We start from the raw sequence: 17,210 nt of genomic DNA, 5'->3' as shown, positions 1-17,210 counted from the left end.
TTAATAACATAACAACAATTAACAATTAGCATATTTTTCATTTCATAACAAATACAATCATCGAATATCATTACTAATTTTCATCACAATTCATAATCAACTTAACACTCAACTTGACGACACAACTCATCTTTGACCATGCAACTCTATCAACTCAACAACAACTTGACAACTTAAACATCATGAAACTTCTTGATATGCAAATGCATGTGGTACCAATCAACAACAAAATGAGCATAATAGGCTCCTCAACGTGTGAGCACAAAGGCTGCTGGGCCTAAAGCCCCCAACTTTAATGAGCACAAAGGCTGTCGGGCCTAAAGCCCCCAACTTTAATGAGCACAAAGGCTGTCGGGCCTAAAGCCCCCAACTTTAATGAGTATGCAATGAACATCAACTTCCAACAACATAAACAACTCATACGACTCATAATCATGGACAACTTCTTAAACTCTTGCAACATAGACCGACTCATGCAATTTCAAGACTTTATAGGTCAGCAGCAATGAACAGCAACAGATTTGCAACATATAACAGTGTTGGAATATCTCAACATCATTTAAGGAATGGATTACATCAACATAAATATCATAACACATCATAACATTATTCATGCAACATTACTAATCATTTCAGTCATATAAACAGACTTCTGTAACATCTGGAAACATCCTAAACCTCCCTCATTCTTACTTCTAAGGTCAGCTCAAGACTATACGTGCGAAAGGATCGCATCGGGACAATTTTGGGCAACTGACAGCCTAACTCGCAGTGGCGAGCTCAAAGGTCTGGCTCGCAGTTGCGAGCGATGTTACTCGCAGTTGCGAGTGTCTTGTGTAACACCCCGTTTTCCCAACGTAAAAATTTCATAATTAAAAATCAGAGTAATTCAACTTTAAACGGAATGCTACACTTCTTAAAAATTCATAAACTGAATAAATAACAATTTATTCTTCAAAATCATTTAACATAAGTAATTCAAACTTCACAGCGGAATTAGTTCTTTCAACATAAAAAGTCTTTGACACGCAGGCCTCATCAGAAAATCTCATAAGTCTTAGTTCAATATTTATTCATAAAAGTTCATAAACAATAAGTAAGGAATAGAAGTAAAGTCAAGTCCCATATCCCGTTACGTATCAGAGCACCTAGACACACATGTGGGGAGTCCACTCACGACGCCTCTAATCTTGATTACCTGCAAGTTACCCATACGAAGAGCAACATTTCCAAGCAGAGGGGTGAGATTTCTCAAAACAAAAATATTAAACATATAAATCATATAAAGTACATTCAACAACTTAAACATCATTAACATATCTTAAACTCCATTAACTAGCATCATTAATCTCCTACATTAGTTATACACTTCATCTTATATCATCTTAATTATAGACATAAACATCATCATCATATAACATCAATTACTAATCATAAACATCAGCATACATCATCAAATATTAATTACAAACATCAACACATATATTAATCACAAACATCAACGTCTAACACCAAATATAATCATAAGCATCATCGTGTAATTCACATAAGTATCATTATCAAAGCATATCATTTATCGAAAACAACTTCATAATTAAGTTCATAATCAACTTCTTAAACAAACATCATCATTAAATCATAATCAAAACATCATCATCGAACATCACTTATCAAATCATCATTAAATATAAGTTATGACGAATCTACAATGCAACAACAACTTCAACAACAACTTAGACCACTTCGACAACAACTTAGACAACTTCAACAACAACTTAGACAACTTCAATATGCATGTGGTACCACCAGGGCATTAAGCCCCATTCGCTAAGGTCATATTTGGACCTGTCGGGCATTAAGCCCCCATCGCTAAGGTCATCAAGAACCTGTCGGGCATTAAGCCCCCATCGCTAAGGTCATCAAGAGCCTGTCGGGCATTAAGCCCCCATCGCTGACTATGCAATAACACAATCTTCCTACAACTTGGACAACAACGTGAACATCTTATTCAATTCCATTAAAATGGACAACTTCTTAAATCATGACAACTTAGACCGACTTGTACATCTTCGCTAAAACTCAACAGCAACATAGACAGCGTATGGACAGTTCACAACATATGATCATCATTGAATGCATTACACTAACTTTAAACATCATAAGTATTTACTTAATGTATTTATAACACGTCACTTTACTTATAACATTAAATCAAGGTTCAACAGCAACAAACAGCGACAAATACGTCATATAACAGTGCTTGAATATCATATCATCATTAAAGAAATGTATCATATCAACTTAATCATAAAAAAGAATCACATAAAGCATATTTATCAATATCATATTGATCAATCATAAACAACTTCATATAACATCGTATTTAAACATCGACAATAATTCACTATGTATCTTTGTAAAAACATAATAAATTATCCACAACCTATGTTCATGTCAAACCAAAGCTACTGGAAAGATATCACAAATATCAACAACTTTCATGTTTACAACAAAGATCAATTCAAAACAGAAACATATGAACAAAACGCAAAAACATGAAACAGAGAATGCTGTCACCGTACAATTTTGCTAAGACCTCCCTGTAGTATTTTCATCATAACTCACAGACCAAACATCATTTTCACGCCAAACCAAAGCCACTGGAAAGCTAATAAAATTATCTAAAACTTTCATGTTTACGCCTAAGACCAATTCTGTAAGGCCCGTCTTAATTATTTACTTAATTTAATGAGGATTTATATATTTATTTATATATATATATTTATATGATTTAAGAATTTAAATAGTTTGCATGATTTATAGATAAATTATGTGATTTTCTAGAATGACGTGAAGTATATTGATGTTGTGAAGTTGTTATGTTGGTGTGACTTATTTTATTATTAAATAAAATAAGATATGAGAAATAAAATAAAAATACTAAAGATTGGGCTGCGTGGTGAGATGAGCAATTAGTAGTGAGAAGAGTAAAAAGGAGAGATAAATAGACAGACATAAGTTAGGAAAAGTAGTACGTACGTTTTTGGAGAAAAAGGGAGAAAAGTCAGAAAGAGAGAAGGACCAAAGGAGGGCTGCGATTCTGCTATTATCAGGTAAGGGTGAGACTAATTTTCAATATTATTAGGGGTATAATTCTATAGGATGAATTTAGCATGATTAGGTTAAGTTTTGGTGAGAATTGAGAATTAGGTTTAGGATCAATTTTGATGAATGAATCAAGAACAGATGTTAGATTGATGCAAAATTAGTGTACAGACCTTAGATATTACTTAAGATGATAATTAGATGCTATTTGGATGAAGGAATCATGTATATAGGTGAAAAGTTGTGATTTTTAGGTTTCTGGCCGTACTGACATTCATCGCTCCCATCTGCCAGAAAGAACACTCGCAACTGCGAGCTAGAACCCAGAGCTCGCAACTGCGAGCAATGCAACTCGCAACTGCGAGTGACCAGTAAGCTCGCAACTGCGAGCAGAATAACTCGCCACTGCGAGTAAGGACTTAGGAACCCAGAATGCACGCTTTGCTCGCCATTGCGAGCAAAGTTACTCGCCACTGCGAGTTAGGCTGTTAGTTGCCCAAAATTGTCCCGATGCGATCCTTTCGCACGTGTAGTCTTGAGTTGACCTTAGAAGTAAGTAAGAGAGCTGTTTAGGATGCTTTTATAGACCTTGAAGTCTGTTCAGGTGACTGAGATTAGAAGTGTGGTTGCATGAATGTTATAATGATGCTCTATGATATTTATGTTGATGTAATTCATTCCTTAGATGATGTTAACGCATTCAAATGTTATTAAATGCTGTATCTTGCTGCTGTTCCCTGCTTTTGACTGTTAGTGTCTTGAAGTTGCATGAGTCGGTCTATGTTGTTGGAATTTAAGAAGTTGTCCATGATTATGAGTCGTATGAGTTGTTCATGTTGTTGTCTAAGTTGTTGGAAGTTTGAGTTCATTGCATACTCATTAAAGTTGGGGGCTTTAGGCCCGGCAGCCTTTGTGCTCACTAAAGTTGGGGGCTTTAGGCCCGGCAGCCTTTGTGCTCATTAAAGTTGGGGGCTTTAGGCCCGGCAGCCTTTGTGCTCATTAAAGTTGGGGGCTTTAGGCCCGGCAGCCTTTGTGCTCACACGTTGAAGAGCCTATTATGCTCATTTTGTTGTTGAACGGTACCACATGCATTTGCATATCAAGAAGTTTCATGTTGTTTAAGTTGTCAAGTTGTTGTCGAGTTGTTAGAGTTGCATGGTCAAAGATGAGTTGTGTTGTCAAGTTGTTGTTGAGTTGATAGAGTTGCATGATCAAAGATGAGTTGTGTCGTCAAATTGAGTGTTAAGTTGATTATGATTTGCGATGAAAAGTAGTAATGGTATTTGATGATTGTATTTGTTATGAAATGAAAAATATGCTAATTGTTAACTGTTGATACGTTATTAATGTTTAAGTTGTTAAATGCATTTTATTAGATTATATGCTTAATGTATTGATTATGAAATCTCACCCCTTCTGCGTATATGTTGCCTCGACCGTGGGTAATGTGCAGGTAATAAAGATTAGAGGCGTTCATGAGTGGACTCTCAGTTGGTGTCTAGGTGCTCTGATACGTAACGGGATGGGGGCTTGCTTTTACTGCTATTCCTTACGTGTCTCTTTTATGAACTAATTTATGAGATTTTCCAATAAGGCCTGCGTGCCAAGACTTTAAAATGTTGAACTATTTTCCGCTGCAACAGTTTAAGATTTTTCATGATGTTGAATTTGAAGGATAATTATTATTATCTGTTTTGAGATGTTAAAGTAGTGTGTAGCATTCCGTTATGAATTAAATACTCTGATTTTAAATGAAATTTTTATGTTGGGAAAACGGGGTGTTACAATTGGTATCAGAGCAGGTCGGTCCGTCCGGCCAAGTAGTGAGTCAAGTTGTGTCTTTAGGAGTTGGAATACCACTATTATGATATTCTAAATGTTGTGTGTTGTGCAGAGAAGAGACCTGGAGGCTGCGAATCTTATTTGCTATAAGAGGACTAGAATGGCTGGAAGAAATGATGCTGCGATTGCTGCTGCTTTGGAAGCTGTAGCCCAAGCTGTGGGACAACATCCAAATGCTGGTGCTGGTGCGAATGCTGATGTGAGAATGTTGGAGACCTTTCTGAGAAATCATCCTCCTACCTTCAAAGGAAGGTACGACCCTGATGGAGCACAGACGTGGCTCAAGGAGGTTGAGAGAATTTTCAGAGTTATGCAATGTACTGATGATCAGAAGGTGCGTTTTGGAACGCATATGCTGGCTGAGGAAGCTGATGACTGGTGGGTGAGCCTCCAACCTACCCTAGAGCAGGATGATGCAGTTATTACTTGGGCTGTGTTTAAGAGAGAGTTCCTCAACAGATATTTTCCTGAGGATGTTCGCGGAAGAAAAGAGATCGAGTTCCTTGAGCTGAAGCAAGGAAACATGTCGGTGACAGAGTATGCAGCAAAGTTTGTGGAGCTGGCTCAGTTCTATCCACACTACACTGGGGACAATGCTGAGTTCTCTAAGTGTATCAAGTTCGAGAATGGTTTGCGTGCTGATATTAAGCGAGCCATTGGTTACCAACAGATCCGTGACTTTTCTGCTTTGGTGAGCAGATGCAGAATCTATGAAGATGACAGCAAAGCTCATTATAAGATTATGAGTGAGAAGAGGGGTAAGGGCCAACAAAGTCGCCCAAAGCCTTACAGTGCTCCTGCTGACAAAGGAAAAGGAAGAGCTAATGATGAGAGGAGGTCAAATAAGAAGGATGCTGGTGCTGAGGTTGTTTGTTACACTTGTGGCGAGAAAGGCCATAAGAGTAATGCTTGCACTAAGGATATTAAACGGTGCTTTCGTTGTGGCAGTAAAGGACATACACTTGCAGAGTGTAAGCATGCGGACATTGTGTGTTTTAACTGCAAAGAAGAGGGTCATATTGGGTCTCAATGTATGAATCCGAAGAAGACTCAGACTAGAGGGAAGGTGTTTGCTTTGACTGGTACTCAGACTGAAAATGAGGATCGTTTGATCAGAGGTACTTGTTATATTAACAATACTCCTTTAGTTGCTATTATTGATACTAGTGCTACACATTGTTTTGTTGCTTTTGATTGTGCTTCTAAGTTGGGTCTTGCTGTGTCTGATATGAGTGGAGAAATGGTCGTCGAAACTCCAGCTAAGGGTTCGGTGACTACTTCTCTTGTTTGTTTACGATGTCCTTTGTCTATGTTTGATCGTGATTTTGAGATTGATTTAGTTTGTCTGCCTCTGAGTGGAATGGATGTAATTCTTGGTATGAACTGGTTAGAGTACAACCATGTTCTCATTAATTGTTTTAGTAAGTCGGTGCGTTTCTCTTCTGCTGAAGAGGAAAGTGGAGCAGAATTTTTGTCTACTAAGCAGCTGAAGCAATTAGAACGCGATGGGATCTTGATGTTTTCCTTGATGGCATCCTTATCTTTGGAGAATCAAGCAGTGATTGATAAGTTGCAGGTGGTGTGTGATTTTCCTGAAGTTTTCCCTGATGAAATCCCTGATGTACCACCGGAGAGAGAAGTTGAATTTTCTATTGACCTTGTTCTGGGAACGAAGCCTGTGTCTATGACACCTTATCGTATGTCAGCTTCTGAGTTGGCTGAGTTGAAGAAACAGTTGGAGGAATTGCTAGATAAGAAGTTCATTAGACCGAGTGTTTCACCTTGGGGGGCGCCGGTATTGTTGGTTAAGAAGAAAGATGGAAGTATGAGGTTGTGCATTGATTATCGACAACTGAATAAAGTAACTATAAAGAATAGATATCCACTTCCTAGAATTGATGATTTGATGGACCAGCTGGTGGGTGCACGTGTGTTCAGCAAGATTGATTTAAGGTCGGGTTATCATCAGATTAAAGTAAAAGATGAAGACATGCAGAAGACGGCCTTTAGGACGCGATATGGTCATTATGAATATAAGGTGATGCCTTTTGGTGTGAGTAATGCGCCTGGCGTGTTTATGGAGTATATGAATCGCATTTTCCATGCATTTTTGGATCGCTTTGTGGTTGTGTTCATCGATGATATTTTGATTTACTCTAAGACAGAAGAAGAACATGCAGAACATTTGAAAATCGTTTTGCAAGTGCTGAAAGAGAAGAAGTTGTATGCTAAATTGTCTAAGTGTGAATTCTGGTTGAACGAGGTAAGTTTTCTGGGCCATGTTATTTCTGGTAGTGGTATTGCAGTCGATCCATCTAAAGTTGAAGCAGTATCACAATGGGAGACTCCTAAGTCAGTTACAGAGATTAGAAGCTTTTTGGGTTTGGCAGGATACTATCGAAGATTTATAGAAGGATTTTCTAAGTTGGCACTTCCGTTAACTCAGTTGACGTGTAAAAGTAAAACCTTTGTGTGGGATGTTCATTGTGAGAACAGTTTTAATGAATTGAAGAAGCGTTTGACGACGGCTCCAGTTTTGATTTTGCCAAAACCTGATGAACCTTTTGCGGTGTATTGTGATGCGTCCAAATTGGGTTTAGGCGGTGTGCTTATGCAAGATGGTAAAGTTGTTGCTTATGCATCAAGACAGTTGAGAACTCATGAACGAAACTATCCTACTCATGACCTTGAATTAGCTGCAGTCGTATTTGTCCTTAAGATTTGGAGACACTACTTGTATGGTTCGAGATTCGAGGTGTTTAGTGATCACAAGAGCTTGAAGTATTTGTTTGATCAGAAAGAATTGAATATGCGACAGCGACGGTGGCTCGAATTGTTGAAGGATTATGACTTTAGTTTGAATTACCATCCGGGTAAAGCTAATGTTGTTGCGGATGCCTTAAGTAGGAAGAGTTTACATATGTCTGCTATGATGGTGAAGGAATTTGAATTACTTGAACAGTTTAGAGATATGAGCTTAGTTTGTGAAATGTCGTCTCGGAGCGTTAAGTTAGGAATGCTGAAAATTGATAACGATTTCTTGAAAAGTATTAGAGATGCACAGAAGGTTGATGTTAAGTTTGTGGACTTGTTGGTTGCTAGTAATCAAACTGAAGATGGTGACTTTAAAGTCGATGATCAAGGTGTGTTGAGGTTCCGAGGTAGGATTTGTATTCCAGACAATGATGAGATAAAAAGGATGATTCTGGAAGAGAGTCATAGGAGTAGCTTGAGCATTCATCCGGGAGCTACAAAGATGTATCATGATTTAAAGAAGCTGTTTTGGTGGTCAGGATTGAAACGTGATGTGGCACAATTTGTGTACTCTTGTTTGATTTGTCAGAAGTCGAAGGTAGAGCATCAGAAACCTGCTGGGTTGATGACACCGTTAGATGTACCAGAATGGAAATGGGATAGTATATCCATGGATTTTGTGACGAGTTTGCCAAATACTCCTAAAGGGAATGACGCAATTTGGGTGATTGTTGACAGACTGACGAAGTCGGCACATTTCCTTCCGATTAATATTAGTTTTCATGTGGCTCAGTTGGCAGATATTTATATTCGAGACATTGTGAAGCTGCATGGTGTTCCTTCGAGCATTGTGTCAGATAGAGACCCACGATTTACTTCTAGATTTTGAAAGAGTTTGCAAGAGGCTTTAGGCTCTAAGTTGAGATTGAGTTCGGCTTATCATCCTCAGACAGATGGTCAGTCGGAAAGAACAATTCAGTCACTCGAAGACTTGTTGAGAGTTTGTGTACTTGAGCAAGGTGGAACTTGGGATAGTCATCTTCCGTTGATAGAGTTCACTTATAATAACAGCTATCATTCAAGTATTGGGATGGCACCTTTCGAGGCTTTGTATGGTCGGAGGTGTAGGACTCCGTTGTGTTGGTTTGAGACCGGTGAAAGTGTGGTTCTAGGACCAGAAATTGTTCAACAGACTACTGAGAAGGTGAAAATGATTCAAGAGAAGATGAAAGCGTCGCAGAGTCGACAGAAGAGTTACCATGATAAGCGTAAGAAAGACCTTGAGTTTCAAGAGGGAGACCATGTGTTCTTGAGAGTTACCCCAACGACCGGTGTTGGTCGTGCATTGAAGTCAAAGAAGTTGACTCCAAAGTTTATTGGTCCTTATCAGATATCTGAGAGAATTGGCACGGTGGCTTATAGAGTTGGCTTACCACCGCATTTATCGAATTTGCACGATGTGTTTCATGTGTCGCAGCTGAGGAAGTATGTTCCAGACCCGTCCCATGTGATTCAGAGTGATGACGTGCAAGTTAGAGACAACCTTACGGTGGAGACTTTACCTTTGAGGATTGATGATCGCAAAATGAAGACGTTGAGAGGCAAAGAAATACCTCTAGTGAGAGTTGTTTGGAGCGGCACTACTGGTGAAAGCTTGACGTGGGAGCTGGAGAGTAAGATGATGGAGTCTTACCCAGAGTTGTTTGCTTGAGGTAAATTTTCGAGGACGAAAATTCTATAAGTTGGGGAGAGTTGTAACGCCCGTCTTAATTATTTACTTAATTTAATAAGGATTTATATATTTATTTATATATATATATTTATATGATTTAAGAATTTAAATAGTTTGCATGATTTATAGATAAATTATGTGATTTTCTAGAATGACGTGAAGTATATTGATGTTGTGAAGTTGTTATGTTGGTGTGACTTATTTTATTATTAAATAAAATAAGATATGAGAAATAAAATAAAAATACTAAAGATTGGGCTGCGTGGTGAGATGAGCAATTAGTAGTGAGAAGAGTAAAAAGGAGAGATAAATAGACAGACATAAGTTAGGAAAAGTAGTACGTACGTTTTTGGAGAAAAAGGGAGAAAAGTCAGAAAGAGAGAAGGACCAAAGGAGGGCTGCGATTCTGCTATTATCAGGTAAGGGTGAGACTAATTTTCAATATTATTAGGGGTATAATTCTATAGGATGAATTTAGCATGATTAGGTTAAGTTTTGGTGAGAATTGAGAATTAGGTTTAGGATCAATTTTGATGAATGAATCAAGAACAGATGTTAGATTGATGCAAAATTAGTGTACAGACCTTAGATATTACTTAAGATGATAATTAGATGCTATTTGGATGAAGGAATCATGTATATAGGTGAAAAGTTGTGATTTTTAGGTTTCTGGCCGTACTGACATTCATCGCTCCCATCTGCGAGCAAGAACACTCGCAACTGCGAGCTAGAACCCAGAGCTCGCAACTGCGAGCAATGCAACTCGCAACTGCGAGTGACTAGTAAGCTCGCAACTGCGAGCAGAATAACTCGCCACTGCGAGTAAAGACTTAGGAACCCAGAATGCACGCTTTGCTCGCCATTGCGAGCAAAGTTACTCGCCACTGCGAGTTAGGCTGTTAGTTGCCCAAAATTGTCCCGATGCGATCCTTTCGCACGTGTAGTCTTGAGTTGACCTTAGAAGTAAGTAAGAGAGCTGTTTAGGATGCTTTTATAGACCCTGAAGTCTGTTCAGGTGACTGAGATTAGAAGTGTGGTTGCATGAATGTTATAATGATGCTCTATGATATTTATGTTGATGTAATTCATTCCTTAGATGATGTTAACGCATTCAAATGTTATTAAATGCTGTATCTTGCTGCTGTTCCCTGCTTTTGACTGTTAGTGTCTTGAAGTTGCATGAGTCGGTCTATGTTGTTGGAATTTAAGAAGTTGTCCATGATTATGAGTCGTATGAGTTGTTCATGTTGTTGTCTAAGTTGTTGGAAGTTTGAGTTCATTGCATACTCATTAAAGTTGGGGGCTTTAGGCCCGGCAGCCTTTGTGCTCACTAAAGTTGGGGGCTTTAGGCCCGGCAGCCTTTGTGCTCATTAAAGTTGGGGGCTTTAGGCCCGGCAGCCTTTGTGCTCATTAAAGTTGGGGGCTTTAGGCCCGGCAGCCTTTGTGCTCACACGTTGAAGAGCCTATTATGCTCATTTTGTTGTTGAACGGTACCACATGCATTTGCATATCAAGAAGTTTCATGTTGTTTAAGTTGTCAAGTTGTTGTCGAGTTGTTAGAGTTGCATGGTCAAAGATGAGTTGTGTTGTCAAGTTGTTGTTGAGTTGATAGAGTTGCATGATCAAAGATGAGTTGTGTCGTCAAATTGAGTGTTAAGTTGATTATGATTTGCGATGAAAAGTAGTAATGGTATTTGATGATTGTATTTGTTATGAAATGAAAAATATGCTAATTGTTAACTGTTGATACGTTATTAATGTTTAAGTTGTTAAATGCATTTTATTAGATTATATGCTTAATGTATTGATTATGAAATCTCACCCCTTCTGCGTATATGTTGCCTCGACCGTGGGTAATGTGCAGGTAATAAAGATTAGAGGCGTTCATGAGTGGACTCTCAGTTGGTGTCTAGGTGCTCTGATACGTAACGGGATGGGGGCTTGCTTTTACTGCTATTCCTTACGTGTCTCTTTTATGAACTAATTTATGAGATTTTCCAATAAGGCCTGCGTGCCAAGACTTTAAAATGTTGAACTATTTTCCGCTGCAACAGTTTAAGATTTTTCATGATGTTGAATTTGAAGGATAATTATTATTATCTGTTTTGAGATGTTAAAGTAGTGTGTAGCATTCCGTTATGAATTAAATACTCTGATTTTAAATGAAATTTTTATGTTGGGAAAACGGGGTGTTACAAATTCTGTACCGATCAATACCAGTTTTCATTTTAAATTCGGAAAAGTTGTGCTGAAAGTCCATAAAAATTCACTGTGACCTACGTGCAGTAATTTGACCATAACTCAATTTCTATTTATCGTTTTGACGTGAGACCAACGGCATTAGAAAGCTAACATCCATACCTACAACTTTCGTGTTTACACCTAAGACCAATTCGGCACCGATCAATTCCAGTTTTAATATCAAAATTCAGGCAGAATGCAGATTTTCTCCAAGTTTCACCTAATCTCATGGTTCTAACCTCAAAACTACTTCCAATAATCATCCTATGGATTATCTAAGGTATGTACACAATTTCTACAACAATTCAACAAGTTTTCATCATCTAATCATCAAATCTCTCTCAAAACCCTAATTCTCAAATTCTCACAAACTCTCCCAAACTTGTTAGATGTAATCTAATGATTTAACAACTTAATATTAATGCAAGATAGTCTCACCCTCACCTTAGATTAATTTCTGAATCAGCAGCAACGTTCTTCTTTCCTAAGGTCTTCTCCTCTTCTCTTCTCTTCTCTCTTCTCTTCTTTCTTATTCTCCTCTTTTCCAAAAAGCGGTTTAAGGTAAACTCTTTCTAACCTAAGCTTCTCTATTTATAATATACTAAAATATTCTTCCCAAATCTATTTAGGCCCAACAACTTATTCTTCTTTCTATTCTAACCCCCAATTCAACTCACACTAATAATCCTCATAATCTTATTTATTTCTAAATTAAATATATCTCTCACAAATAACAAATATATTTCTACACCAAATAACAAATATATCTCTAACAAATAACAAATATATTTCTACATCAAATAACAAATATATCTCTAACAAATAACAAATATATTTCTATACCAAATAACAAATATATCTCTAACAAATAACAAATATATTTCTATACCAAATAACAAATATATCTCTAACAAATAACAAATATATATTATTCTAGTAAATACCAACATATAACATAACAAAATATCACTCATCAAAATAAATCGACTAAATCATAAAAAGACATCTAATCTCAAAACTACCTCCAAATTTACTTACTCTAATAATTCTCATATTCTAATAAATAATAGAATAATGCCACATAATAAAATACTAACACCTCATATAAATAAATAAATCACATAAATAGACTCTAACTTAATAAAAATAATTAAATAAAAAGGAGGGCGTTACATCTTGGGGTAGCTCGCAGTTGTGAGTGTTCTTGCTCGCAGGTGCGAGCGATGAATGTCAGTACGGCCAGAAACCTAAAAATTCCAACTTTTCACTTAATCTCCTAATTCTAACCTCAATTCAACATCTAATTATCATCTTATGGTATATCTAAGTTCTGTACACTAATTTAGCATCAACCTAACATCTTTTCATGATTCAATCATCAAATTCGGTCTTAAACCTAATTCCCAATTCTCACCAAAACTTAATCTAATCATGCTAAATTCATCCTATAGAATCATACTCTTAATAATATTGAAAATTAGTCTCACCCTTACCTGGTAATAGCAGAAATCGATAGCCTCCTTTTGTTCTTCTCTCTTTCTGACTTTTCTCCCTTTTTCTCCAAAAACGTACGTATTCTGTTTTCTAACTTTTGTTGTCTATTTATCTCTCCTAATTACTCTTCTCACTACTAATTGTTCATCTCACAACACAGCCCAATTTTTAATATTTTATTTTATTTCTCATATCTTATTTTATTTAATAATAAAATAAGTCACACCAACATAACAACTTCACAACATCAATATACTTCACGTCATTCTAGGAAATCACATAATTTATCTATAAATCATGCAAACTATTTAAATTCTTAAATCATATAAATATATATATAAATAAATATATAAATCCTCATTAAATTAAGTAAATAATTAAGACGGGCGTTACAGAAATCATGGTGTGGAGCAGCAATCTGGCCATCAAGGGGGGGTTAACATCATCATTTTTCGTCTGAATGCAAAGGTAATGTGTATATAAACCTTTCCCTAGTCGATTTTTAGGCGATTAATATTTGGAAAAGGTTTTCCCTAAAGCTACTACTTTGTTGTGCTCATATCACATTGGACAAAATGTGAGAGCAAAGTGTAAATTGGATTGCAAAGTGACGGATCTCAAAGGCAAGAATGGGCAAGCGATTAAGCCTGCTTCGGTGGTGAAGACTGTGATGGCTGCATGGATGGATATTGTGGATTCCGACACGGAGGAAGCATATATTGATAATTGGACCCGGTTCAAAGTTGTATGCGCAAAATTTCCCAAGTTTTTGGATTATGTTGAAAAGACAATTTTGGATCCGGTTAAGGAGAAGTTTATGAGGTTTTGGGTTGACAAAAACCTTCATATGGGGAATACTACAACAAACAGAGCTGAATTTGCACACGCTCGGTTGAAAAGGTATCTAGTAGTAGTATGGGTGATTTGAGTACAAACTGGAAATCCGTTCATGTCATGCTAGAGTTGCAACATACCGCAATACATGATTCGTTTCAGACGAGCATTATCATGCTTGAACATCGGTTCAAAGACAAGGTTTTGTGGTCTAGGTTGATCCGGAACATTTCAAGGGAAGCTTTGCATCATCTCGTAGTAGAGTACAATAAGGCACTTGAAATTGGTACGGATAAATCAAGATGTGGTTGTTTGAGTTTGATCACTTACGGATTACCGTGTGTGTGTATGATAGCTTTGAAGATCAAGAACGGCACCGCCATCCGTTTGGAAGAAATTCACACCCACTGGAAGAGGTTGGGGTTCGAGTACGAGGTTGATGATAGACGTTTGGCAAGTGCACCAAATACTATCGAAGTAGTAAAAATATCGATCCCACGAGGACTGTTTTAACTTCAATAATTCAATTGCATTATAAGAATAGGATGTGTAAAAGTTTATTTTGATTTGCCACTAGGCAGTAGATTTGGTTTGATTTTAAGAAATCAAATAAAAGAAATAGGTTTGATTAAGAAAATATGGAGAGAGATGAGATCAGGTCTTCGAATCCTCTATGTTTCCCCTAATTGGTTACCGCACCTATTATTACTAATGATTCTCTAGTTTCACGATAGTTAACAAATTAGCCCTAATCAATCCCTTGAGTTAGGACCCTCTTTTTAAACTACAGCCCCTAATTCCTTAGGTGGTCTAATAATCATCAAAGGTTTAAGCACGTTAACCTAATATCACTAACAAACGATTATCCATTCCTAGACTAACCATGTTTATTAGAACAATTCAATTAGGTCTAAGTCGAAAGCTATGGTCAGTAGTCATTCGTTCTCACAAAATCATGTTTATATTTGATCAGGATATAAAAAGCATTAAGAACAATTGAATTGAATGAAAACTAGAATATCATTAATAAGTAATAGAGTTTCACAGCAACATGTATCAATTAGGGTTACATAGATTCATCTCTGACCTAATCTCTGAGAGATTTAGCTACTCATAATCGAGTTTACAAATAGCATAATCAATGAAATAATTAAAACATACATGAATTGGTAAAAGGATGAAGAAATCGCCCTTCTAGCCGTCTCTGATGTCTCAAAATCGCACTTTGCTCTCCAAAATCGTAACCTTTGTTCTTCAGATTGAGTGCAGTATTTATAGAAGTCATGGGCCTGACCCATCAAAATCGCGCCGCGCCATGTATAATGGCGTGCCGCGATTTCCTCTTTACAGGAAGTGTGTAATTTTGCTTCAAAAATCGCAGCACGGCTTGAAATTGGCGTGGCGCGATTTCCTTCGAACAGACTTCAAATTTTAAGCTTTTTGCACTCCAGAACAGTATAAATTGCATGAGAACTCTATCAAAATGTCACAATAAGTCCTAAAAATTACGTAATGACAGCATGTCATCAGTTGACCCGAAGCTTCAAAAAGAAGACATCTCTCTATTGCCATAATAGGATATTCTCCAGGTATTTTTTTTTTAAAACTGTCAGTTTATGTTCTGCCCAGGATTTCTGTTTCTGTATTATGTACTGGTGCAATCCGGATTATATAATCCGGACATAATTGATAGGTTTCAGATTATATAATCCGGTGAGGTAGCATTTACGCCCCATGCAAGTGCATTTAAGGCTCATGCATAGGGTGTATCGGGAAGTTCCGGATTTTATAATCCAGATTACTTTATTTGGTTCGGAAAATAAAATCCGGACTGTATCAGTAGTGGTAACAGAATGCATGTTTCTGACTGTTTTCCATCAACAACAATAATGACAGTTTTTTACACATTGTAGGCCCGGTTCAAGGACGCCGATTACAACATGAAGGTGCATTTGAAAGAACAATTCCGACAATTTGTTTTACCGGAAACCACCTCTATGCGTCCACCGCCAAATAAGGTCACCACCAAAGGAGCTCCAAAGAAAGATAAACAAAGCATTCGATTAACAAGGCAGTCCCCTTCCCTATGGGAGATTGTTGACTCCCACGAGTAAGAAACACAGGGTTCACAGACACGGTCAACATGGACGAGTAGAAAGAGAGCACGTAAAAGCAACATGTCTCCTACTCCTCCTACTCCTAATCCAATTCCAAAAAATCCGCAATTGAAGCCAACACCCGTTGAAGTCCACATACCACACAAAGACCAAATCCCAATTTGGATGCATGGCTTTATTGAAAAGGTTACGGATGTACCCAGTGATGGCCATTGTGGGTTCCGAGCAGTTGCGGTCCTACGTAACTTGATTGTTGATGATCACATATTAGTCCGGTACAACCTTTACAAAGAGCTTATCGGTGTAGAAAATGGCCGCTATCGGAGGATGATTAATGATGATAGGCGATATAACGAGGTTTTAGACGCTCTATCCTACTCCGGTATTGGCAATGCATCATCAGATAAATGGATGACAATGCCGGATATGGGGTTCCTCATCGCACATAAATTCAGTCAAACGGTTGTTGTGTTGTCCATTGGGAAATCAGAAACCTTTATCCCTCTATGTCGACCACCCCCGCCGCCAACTATCGATCCGTTGATGTGTCTGGCATATGTGAATGACAACCATTTTATGGCATTGAAATTGAAGGATGGTTGTCTGATTCCTCCCACTTCCGCTCTATGAAGACAATACCATCGAGAGGATGCAGACACCTGACCTGATAAATATGTCAGCCAGATGGCAGATTATAATGAGCTAAGTCGGGCGGCGGGTGTAGCGGTCATAGAAGATGATGAGGAATTTGACATTGTTGAAAATCTTGATCCCGATGAGAGGGTTGATGCTGGTCCTGCTCCTGGTGTGAAGGTTGAAATGGATGATACTCTCATTGATATTTCGGCGCCATAGATTAGATATATATCATTAGTTTAGTTGAAATGTATATCATTAGGTGAAATGTGTAATGATATAAATTCAACTCTTTTTTGGTATAATGATATATATATATATATATAATCATTTTTTGATATAATATTTAAGTTAATTGTCTTTTATACAAACATATATAATGATTTATTGAAAAAAAATGATAAAAACCACAATGACATGCAAATCTGTTTCAGTTCTGTGCACTGGTGCAATCC

At 37.4% G+C, this 17,210-nt stretch overlaps 2 protein-coding genes across 2 annotated transcripts; both read left to right on the top strand.

Annotated features, from left to right (window-relative positions):
* Positions 1-13,838: 13,838 nt before the first annotated feature.
* LOC146938342 (uncharacterized) lies at positions 13,839-16,116 on the top strand. The gene is made up of 3 exons (XM_085749620.1): positions 13,839-14,068; positions 14,218-14,455; positions 15,916-16,116. The coding sequence occupies exons 1-3, from the start codon at positions 13,839-13,841 to the stop codon at positions 16,114-16,116; spliced, it is 669 nt and encodes a 222-aa protein (XP_085605746.1).
* A 63-nt stretch (positions 16,117-16,179) lies between these two features.
* LOC146938341 (uncharacterized) lies at positions 16,180-16,749 on the top strand. The gene has a single exon (XM_085749619.1). It carries the CDS (start codon positions 16,180-16,182, stop codon positions 16,747-16,749), a length of 570 nt encoding a protein of 189 aa, XP_085605745.1.
* The last annotated feature ends 461 nt before the right edge of the window (positions 16,750-17,210 follow it).

Source organism: Medicago sativa, chromosome 3, assembly GCF_051527215.1.
Source record: "Medicago sativa cultivar Bolivia chromosome 3, Bolivia_mono, whole genome shotgun sequence".
Taxonomy (NCBI): domain Eukaryota; kingdom Viridiplantae; phylum Streptophyta; class Magnoliopsida; order Fabales; family Fabaceae; genus Medicago; species Medicago sativa.
Note: the sequence above shows the minus strand (reverse complement) of the source record. Positions and strands in the feature narration are given on the sequence as shown.